This window comes from Sminthopsis crassicaudata, chromosome 2 (assembly GCF_048593235.1).
Source record: "Sminthopsis crassicaudata isolate SCR6 chromosome 2, ASM4859323v1, whole genome shotgun sequence".
Taxonomy (NCBI): domain Eukaryota; kingdom Metazoa; phylum Chordata; class Mammalia; order Dasyuromorphia; family Dasyuridae; genus Sminthopsis; species Sminthopsis crassicaudata.
In genome coordinates this window covers 519,540,367-519,550,394 of record NC_133618.1, presented here as the reverse complement: position 1 = coordinate 519,550,394, position 10,028 = coordinate 519,540,367, and the positions used below count along the sequence as shown (strand labels likewise).

Sequence of the window (10,028 nt, the reverse complement as noted above, 5' to 3'; positions counted from 1 at the left end):
CAGCTCTCCCACTATCTCTGTGAACACGGGCAGGTAACTTCCTCCTCCTTCTAGACCGGGGTTTCTTCACTTGTCAAATGGAGGGGCAGAGACTGTGAACGTGGCCGTCTGTTCCAGCGCTGAGTCTATAGTTCTACATTTCACGCTTGACCAACCACTTTCTGGGGGAGGTTTTATAAATGACTTAAATCTCTGGATGTCTTCTTCTCTGTCTGTGAAATTAAGCTTTTGTGAAGAGCTCTGAAACCTCCTGCTGAAGCAGACCGTTATAGTACTTAAGAGCGTGTGATTTAGGAACGGATTTGAGTTTGATGGATTTCTCTTCCATCTTTAGGGAGAAAAAAAAAATTTAACGATATTTTAAAACTCCGTAATTAAATTTATTTGATTGTCCTCAAAGACTTCCAATAAGATTCCCATTAGTACACAATAAACATACCCCAAAGCTGAAAAAGACTTATTGGCAGCACCCAGAATGAGTTGTTTAGCACTTTTAATGGAAGGATGGCCTCCCCCCACCCCCTCCCGGCGCTGACTACTGCCCACAAAACTTTAAAATGCAGCCCTGTTGTGATGTGCAGAAGTCTTAGCCTTCAGGAGACGTCGGTATCTCTGGTCTCCTAGAAACCCGAATCGTTATTCGCAGTGAGTGGGCATCGTTCAGTCCCTAAGTATGTACTGAATGCCCGCAGAGCGCGTCACGGGCACCGAGTGGTGCATTTGGACGCTCCCGGGGAGGTGTTAGGAGAGCCGGGAGCCCAAGCGCGCACCCACGGCAGGTGATGAATGCGCACGGGGGATGGGCACAGTCCCGCGCTACAGTATCCCACGCTGTCTCCCAACTACAGAAGTGCGGCTGAGAGTCAGGGTGCTGGGGGGCCGCTGAGTTACCCTCTCGTGAGGGAAAGAGGGCAGTCAGGGCGCTCTGGCTCCGCCCTGCTGGTGCGACGGGGTCGTGGCAAGGCTTCGGCGCGCTGCACCTGGCTGACCCCTGGCGGCGCCCCACCCGGACCCCCCTTCTCAAATCCTCCCCCAACCTCGCACCCATCTCGCCCCATCATCTCCCCATCCCCTCCCGGACCAGTCCCGACCCGTTCTCGCGAGATCCGGGCAGCCGAGCGCTCGGGGCCTTTTCAAACCGGGATCCGTTACCGCTTCCCCTGCCGCCGCCATTGTCGCGCTCGGAGCCCCCCTCAGTGCAGGTGGCGGAGGCAGCGGCGGGCGGTGGGATGGCAGAGACTGACAAGCCCGAGGTGCCCGGGGCCGCCAGCGACGACACCCCGCGTCAGCAGCTGTCGCCCCCGGAGCAGCCGGAAGAGTCGGGTCAGGAACAGCTACAGCCACAGCAGGAGCTGGAGAAGCAGCAGCCGCCACACGGAGGCAACTCCAATGGCGTTAAAATGTATTGTCTTTTCCTCGGGGGTGGGGGAGGGGGCCAAAATGGGAGGAAGGGGTCGGGACGCTGCAGGCCACCCCCTTTCCCTGGGCTGCCCTGCGGGGGGGACCTCGGGGCAGAGAAAGGCGGCCGGATTACCCGAGCCCGAGGCTCTGAAGAAGCCCGTTAGGCCTTTCCCGCAGGGAGAACAATACGCCCTCGCAGCCGGGTCCGACCCTTTCTCCGGGCTTCCCCACTGAGGGGGGCGGCGCCGGGTGAGGACGGGTCAGGGCGCTCCGGGGAGGGGAGGAGGGAGGAGGGTCGGATCGTGGACCCTGCGCTGGTTCGCACGTCTGGGGGAGGTGGGGGCCGGGCGGCGTTATTCCGATTTATTGTCATCGTCGTCATCATCATCATCATCATTATCATCACCATCATCATCACCATCATCATCCTCCTCCTCCTCCATCCCAGGGCCAGGCTGGGTCCTGGTATCTTCATCTTGCCCCTCCTATCCTGAGCAAGTGACTGTGTCCAGGAGCAGCTGATTCAGAGTCCGCTAGGACTTGCAGGGAAAGTGATCCCCTTTTTTAAAGAACAGTAGTTCAATGTTCGCTCTTCACTTCAGACGGTCCAGCGATGACATCACCTGACAGCTCTCAAACTGAGATGTTTTAAAAGAATTAAAAAATATGCAAGGTGTCCCAAATGTCTTAGTGTAGTTAAGACTTCTGAGACACATCTCCGTATATGTATACGCATGTGCACACATACACATACATTTATATATGTACATATAATCTTTTATTTCATTTTGAATTAGGAAAACTCAGGATAGTTTCACATGATGTGATAATTTCCTTAATTGGGAACTTTTAAAATTAACCTTTACAGAAGGGAAGTTTAGTACTGTGTTATATTAAAAGGAAAACCCTTCTGTACAATAAAACTTTGTTTTTGAGATCCAATGGTAGAGGATGGGGAGGGAAATATTTCAGAATTCAGGGTTATTGTGAGAAGGTAAGTCTCTCCTATGGCAAAATGAAGAGAATTTATAGGATCATAGATTTAGAGCTAGAAGAAACTTTGAGGGAGCATCTAGTCCCAGTGTTTTCAAGTTACAAAATTGAGAGTGGAAGGTATTTTCCAAGGATCACACAAGAAACTTTGCTCTCATTCTTCTAACTTCTAAAGGAAACACTGATTCTCAGCTTTAGAGTTTCCCCCTTTCCTTCTTCCTCTGTCCCCCCAAAAAGCCAAAACCCTATTATAAGGGTTGCCTCATTTGTAAGGTAGCCATGAATGGTGGATAGGAATTCTAAACAATTTCTAGGTTTCTGAGAGTTTTGTAAGTTACCATTGTCCTTTTCTGTGAAAAAGGTAAAAAGGGTAATCTTGTCAAAAGATGGTAAAATTTCATTTGACATTTCACAGCCCTTTTAAGTAAAATTGGAGATGCATTAATATATGAAAACATCTTTTTAAGTCTTTCAGACATCTTGAGGAAGGTAAGTAAATATGTAGATAAAAAGAAAAATTTAATTATTGTTCTTTTAATTTAAACAGGGAAGGGGTAATTTTGCTAATTTTCACAATTAATTAGGGAAAATTATTTTCATTCTGTACCCTTTGCTAGGCACCACAGACCTTGGAATCCAAGATTTGTTGGGGTGACCAGAGTAAAGGAGGAGGTTAGGATGCTTCTCTCTAGTCTGGTATTTAATTTTAGCTTGCCTTTGAGTGGGTTTAGAAAAAGTAGGGGTCACATTTTGGATTAAGGGCAAATGCAGGTATAAGAAACTTTAGGTATAATTAAGTTTCATGAGAAATGAAAGTAATTGAGTTATTTCTACTGTGCTTATCACATTGTGTAGTTTGAGGGCCTTATCTTTCCAAAGTGGGTAGGAAATTATGGAACTGTTAACTTGGAAGTACAGGTGAGTTTTTCAAACGTATATGTAAACAACATCCCCAAGATGGTCTGGACAAGAGGATTAAAGCCTTAAATTGTATGAAATGACATCTACCTATTGAAACCAATTGCACTTGGGGCATTTGGTAAATTGAGCTTGTGTCCATTAGGTCTAAACATTTTCACCCTTGTTGTATCTACAAATTCAGGTGGAATAAAGGAATCATCTATTTTCTCTTTAAATTTGAAGGAGACTAAATGATTTAGGAAAAGATTTGAGAAGGTGAACTGTTCTTTTTACACTACTTAGAATTACACTGGAATAGCACAACTTCTCTCCAAAGGCACTTAATTGCTTTATATGTAAATACTATAAACCATAATTAAGATTTGACTCTTAAGATTGTCAGACCAATTTGGCAATCTAGTCTGGATTCTACAGAAACTTATGACTAGGTGCATTATTTTTACTTAAAGTAATTTTTGGGAGCGATTATATCTTGATAAAAATAGTGTGAACTACTTGGCTATCTTATCAGTTTTGAATATTGCCTTTTTTAGTGTTGACTGACAATTTGCTGTAGATGATAAAGTTGCTCATTTTTGGCTCATCTCTCAGGTTTATATATGTTGTTTGTAACTGAAACTATAGTAGAGCTAATCTTTCAAGTATAGAGAAACCAGGCCCCATATGGTAGAGGGGAAACATTATTTCTTGCAGGATTGAATGTATCTTTGTGAATAGTAGGTTATTTATCAAAATTATTTTTACTGTGTATATACTTGCCTAAATAGTGAGACATCACAGATTTCTATGGAAGTTCCTCAGAATGAGGTGAGGGTCAATGTTGTGAAATTCACTAGTAGAATTTGCCTTCTTGCTATCAGTTTAGCCATACAATTAATATAAGGTAAATTTTTTTTTAATACACATACCTCTTTACTATGCCATAAATAGGCAAGTTTTGTGTTTGCAAAGATCTTCATTTTCATCTCTTAGAATCCTTAGTTTTCTTAAGCTCAACTCATAAGCTACCCCCTTTAAGAAATCTTTCCTGATTGCCCAAGTTGATGGTTCCTGCTCCTCAAATGGTTTTTGAATTTTATTAAATTGAACAGGTGAATGAAACATAGGTAATCACTTTGTAAGTTTCTTGATCAGTACTCAATAGACTTGGTTAGTAATTTTTTGGAAAGTGTCAATTAAAACAGAAGTTGGCCAATTTTGTTCTTATGATTAATCCTGCTTAATCCTAAGGTATGTGCTACCTGTTCTGTTTTTTAAAATCTGTATATCATGCCATTAATAGCTTTTATTAATTTGATTATCAAGTAACTTTTTTTTGAGGTTATGGAGATAATGTCTTTTTTAATTAAAATAGGGGAATTACTAGTGAAGTAGCAAGTATCAGCATATTTTGTTTGAGGAAATGGAACTGGATTTGACTTATTTTTGTCCCCTCAAACTACCATGAACTTCTTTGATATTAAATACTAAAAGTAGGGGGGGAAATAAAATGAAATTTAGATTCTTTAGGTAGTTCTGAGGTTTTTCATTAACAGAATATTCATTAATAGATTAAAAATGTTAAATTTAGCTTTCATGTTGCAAGTAAGCATTTTAAGTCTTTTTAAGTCTTATTATGTTGGAGAAAAATTGAGAAACTCACTCATGCTTTTTTTTTTTTTTAACAAGACTAATTTTAAAAGGATGTTCTAAATATATTATGTAAGAAATTGGATTATCTCAGGCTCTTAAATCTTTTCTATCAGGAAAAGTGCTTTATAAAGAGAGCTATCAATTGTTTTGTGATCAACTTAAACAATTTTTAGAGATCTCAAAAATTAATAGCCTAGAAGGAAAGTACATTTCATAGTACATAGAAAAGTAGCAACTTATTTAAAATAGCAACTGGTATGGCAAATAGCAGTAGCATTTTTTAGTCTTCAGTTTCTTATTTAAATCAAGGAGTAATATTTCTTTTATATTCTTATTCTGAAAGGGATTTTCCATCAACAGGAGACTATAAAATCTATGAAGAAAAGATGCTGAGTTACAGAAATGTTTGGAGAGATAGGGGGGAAGGTCAAGTTGGTCAGAGCTGTGTTTGTGTTGGCATATTTGAATGAGCCAAGGAAATTGTATCTGAGTTGAGCACCACCAGTTGGTTTAAACTGCCTGCAGCTGTTTATAATTATCATTTCCATGGGAGTGGTGCCCCCTCCAGGAATCTGATAGTAAGAGGAAAACCCCTTCCTCCTTGTGCTAGTTGTACAGCAGCAGATTTGAAAGTGGTGATAAAACCAGGTCTTTTGATTTAGTTCTACTTCTCACTTTTATGTTGTTCATAGTTGTAGCACTCATCCCATGTTCCTTGTTCCTGAAATTCCTTTCCTCTGTCTCTGCTTGTTGACTTACTATTACTTTTATTTTTATTTATTTAATTATTTTTTTGCTGAGAGAATTGGGATTGTCTTGCCCAGGGGTCATACAGCTAGGAAGTATTGAATATCTGAGATCGGATTTGAATTCAGATACTCCTGATTTAAGGGCTGGTGCTCTATCTATTGTACCACCTAGCTGCCCCTTATTATTCTTTTTCAATTAAAAAAAAAATTTTTTGATACTTTGGTTTTTATATTACCTGCATTTCCCAATTTTCCCCTTCCTCTTTCCTTTCTCCCTTCTAGAGAATTATACTTTATAATATAGAATTTAAAAAAGAGATTGCAAATACTAAAATCAGTCAGCATCTTGAAATTATTTGACATTATAGAGTTTCAAACCATAAGTCCCCCACATTTGCAATGAGGCAAGGGAAAATGTTTTCACATATCTTTTCTTGGGACCAAGCTTGGTCATAATTTTGAAGGATTTGTTTTTGTTTTTTTTTCACTTAACATTATTGTAGTTATTGTAAATATGTTTTTCTGGCATTTTGTTTGCTTCACTTTGAATAAGTTCAGCTAAGTCTTCCTATGCTTGTCAGTATTCGTCATATCCATGAATTCTTACAGCACATTAGCTTTTTTAGATTAATATATCATATTTTTAGGCATTTCCCCAATTGATGGGTATCTATTTTGTTTACAATTCTTTGCTGCTATGAAAAGTGCTATTATAAATATTTCCGTGTATGTAGAGTCTTTATTATTGAGTTAAAAGTTGTATGCATAGTAGTAGAATCTCTAGGTGTAAAGGTATGGCCGTTTTCTTTGAATAATTCCAGATTACTTTCTAAAGTGATTGGATTTATTCATATCTCCCTTTGCCAATTTGTTGCCTACATAATATTTTTAAAGCCCAATTCAAATTTGTTACCTCCATGAAACCTCTCCAATTTCCTTCCTTCCCAACATAATCTCTCTTTCAAAATCTTGCATTGCATTTTGTGTGCACTTATGATAGTATGAATTAGAAGTATTTGTATTACTGTCTTTTCTTTCCTCCTCCTCTCCATTAGATTGTAAACTTTTAGAAAAGCCATTTTGTTATACATATCTTTTTTGGGGCCTGATCTGAACAGAGTAGATTTTTACTGACCTGAGAATCCGTTTACTCAGCATTCAAGTTATAATGATTTGTTAAATCCCATTTTAACCTACTGTTTGTATGCATAGTACAATGGAAAGAATGCTAGATTTAAATCCTGCCACTTATGCATACTACCTATATGTTGGACAAGTTTTTAATCTATCTATATCTCTGTTACTTCATATTCATAATGAGGAAAACAGTTGAACTAGATGACTTATGAGATTCCTTATATCCCTAGAACTATAATCTTATATATATATTAGAAACATCCCTAGAATTCCATATATCTTATGATAATAGTAATACATAATTACCATTAACTTAAATAAAAATTTCAAAAGGCCTAAAATAGAATTTGAAATTATTTGTCTAGTTCCTTTTTTAATACAGATGTGCTTTAATTCATTATTTTGTGTACTTTTTTTTTCTCAAGGCTAAAAATGTTACTGAAAAAACTGTTAGGAAATGGAATTTTTATCAAATACTCCCTGGAATCTGGAAATTTTCTTTTTTCTTTCTTTCTTTCTTAATATAATTCCTCCCAATTACATTTAAAAACGAATTTAACATTCATTGTTTTAAGTTTTAAGTTCCAAATTCTATTCTCTCCTTTCCCCTCCTTTCCCTGAGATGATTATAGGTTATACATGGGCAATCAAGTAAAACATTTCCATATTAGCTGCCTTGTGCAAGACTAGAAAGAACAAAAGGAAAAAAGAGAAGGGAAAGGAAAGAAAATTAAAAAAATAGTATGCTTTAGTCTATATTTAGGCAATATCAGCTCTTTCTCTGGAGATGGATAGTATTTTTCATCATTTTTCCTTTGGGATTGTATTGCTGAGAATAGCTATGTCATCTTTGTTTTTTCATCATAAAGTTTTGCCTTTACTATGTATATAATGTGCTCCTGGTTTTGCTCACTTCACTTTTTATCAGTTTGTGTACATCTTCCTAGGTTTTCTGGAAATCGTTCTGTTTGTCATTTCTTATTGTACAATGATACTCTATTACAATAATATACCACGACTTGTTTAACCATTCCCTAATTGTTGAGCATCCCCTCAATTTCTAATTATTAGCTAGTGGAGGGAAAAAAAAGCCTTTATAAATATTTTAATACAAATAGATTCTTTCCTTACTTTTTAAAATTACTTTGGAAGATACAGAACTAGCAGTGGTATCAGAAGTTTGAATCTTTGGGTTTATTAAACACTAGATCACTATGGTTATATTACTATGTATTGTGTAATCCACTCAACACCCCTCTATTTCTTAGCAAGTACTAGATTGTTTTGCTAATTACCATGTCTTATTTTCTTAAACAAAGAATATAAGAGAAAGTCCGTATCTTCTTATATTGGGTTTGCTTAAAGTAGGAGGCACATGGTGTGCTACATATAATAAACTTAAACTAAAATTTAATAATTTAATGAAATACTTCACTGAAGTACTTTTTAATAGCTTGATTGCGGTAATTAAAAAAAATAACAGTGTTGGTATCATAGTTTATAGTTAAAAACTTAACATAGGAAGGTTTAAAGCACCAATAAATGAAAACGTTAAACAAGTTAGCCTAGAAGTTTTGTTTTTGGGTTTTTTTTTTTTTTTTTAGTAGTAGTATGCGGGAAGAAAGTTCCTATGATCCAGATTATTTCCTGGGAATGGAATAAACTGCACAAAAGTGAGAATGCTGTTTTTCATTTAATAAATTTAATTTTGAAAAGCTCTAAAATTAGTCCTATTGCCCCTCCCAAAAGATAATTCTCCAAAGGAAAGACTACTTACTATCATGAATGCTTACTAATAGAATGACTTAATCTTCTTTATTTTCTTTCTTTCTACAATCTAATAAAAGGAGTGCTGGAATTTATCGGGTCCTAGGTTAAGCAAAGAGAACTTATTTGGGCATTGGAAAACCTGTATTTATGTTGTACCATGGTCACCTATTGGCTGTGTGATCCTGGGCACTTACTATACTTATTAAAATCCTGGGCAATTCTCTTAATAGTTTTGGTTCTGAATTGTTTTGGTGGATGGAGTTTCTTCATTGAGAGCTCCATGCACTGATGAAATCACAAAAGAAAAATAATGTGCAGAACTTTATAGTAGTTTAAATGTTTGTAGCCTGTTTGTGTCTAGTTCCCAAGTGAGCACTAGTGCACTGTATTTTGAAATGGAGTTAGGTTAATTATTGTGCTTTGGGCATCATGAGCTAGGAGTCTGAATCTTCATCTTCCTCTCTAGAGTTTGTGGCAAGGAAATATTTTTTGAAATGTCAGATTTGAAAAATATATATTTGATGTAGATTGTTACTTTCAAAGCAAAGCTAAATTTTTCTCTTACTTTTTCTCTTTTTTTTTTAAACTTTAGGGAGAATGATGACTCTGTAAAAGAAGAGAGATCTGACTTAAAAGAAAAGTCTACAGGAAATAAGAAGGCAAATAGATTTCATCCTTATTCAAAGGACAAGAATTTGGGCACTGGGGAAAAGAAAGGTCCTAACCGTAACAGAGTTTTTATTAGCAACATACCATATGACATGAAATGGCAAGCTATAAAAGATCTTATGAGAGAAAAAGGTAACTATTTCTGCAATAACCCACTCTTGATAATCCATTTCATATAGAAAAGGGAGAGGGGATAAGTAGTTAATACAAATGTTTTATTCCCTGGAGCCTCAGACTCATTTTTTACATTTTTTGTTTGTTTGATGTCTTCGGACCTAAATTATCTTTCCCTCCTTTTTCACTCGAGGCATCTGAATTCCAAGGTAGAAAATGTAAATTAAACATACATATTTTGCAATATTAGCATTATACTAGAGAGCCAGCATATGTATGTATAGGTAAATTATATACATGTGTATATGTGTATATGCATACATATGCCATCATGAATTTCACTAATCAAGGTTTGTCTATAGTTGGATGTTTTTTCTACAAAAAAAGAAAGCAAAAATATGAGTGTATTATATTTGTTAAGTAATACACTTAGTGAGCTAATGTATGAATAAGGCCTGATCTTTTTTTTTTTTTTTCAAAAGCTGTTTTGTATTTCCTTGGAGGAGTCTGGAATCTGGCTGTGGAATTAATTTTGTTTGCATTGTCATGACTGCCATGATGCTGTCTCTTCTGTTCTTTATAAAAATTGCGTTACTGCTGTTGCAGTTTTGATATCAGAATAACCTAAAAATCCTAAACTTA

The 10,028-nt window shown here is 37.1% G+C and overlaps 1 protein-coding gene across 2 annotated transcripts in view; it reads left to right on the top strand.

The window, feature by feature from the left end:
- Positions 1-1,104: 1,104 nt before the first annotated feature.
- MYEF2 (myelin expression factor 2) overlaps positions 1,105-10,028 on the top strand; it is a 51,474-nt gene continuing 42,550 nt past the window's right edge. The window contains exons 1-2 of one of the 2 annotated variants that reach the window (XM_074294423.1): positions 1,105-1,402; positions 9,196-9,404. In XM_074294423.1, coding sequence (XP_074150524.1) covers positions 1,230-1,402; positions 9,196-9,404 — 382 coding nt within the window. In that variant the 5' untranslated portion in view covers positions 1,105-1,229. The remainder of the gene's footprint in view (positions 1,403-9,195; positions 9,405-10,028) is intronic. The other variant, XM_074294422.1, reaches the window with a different exon arrangement.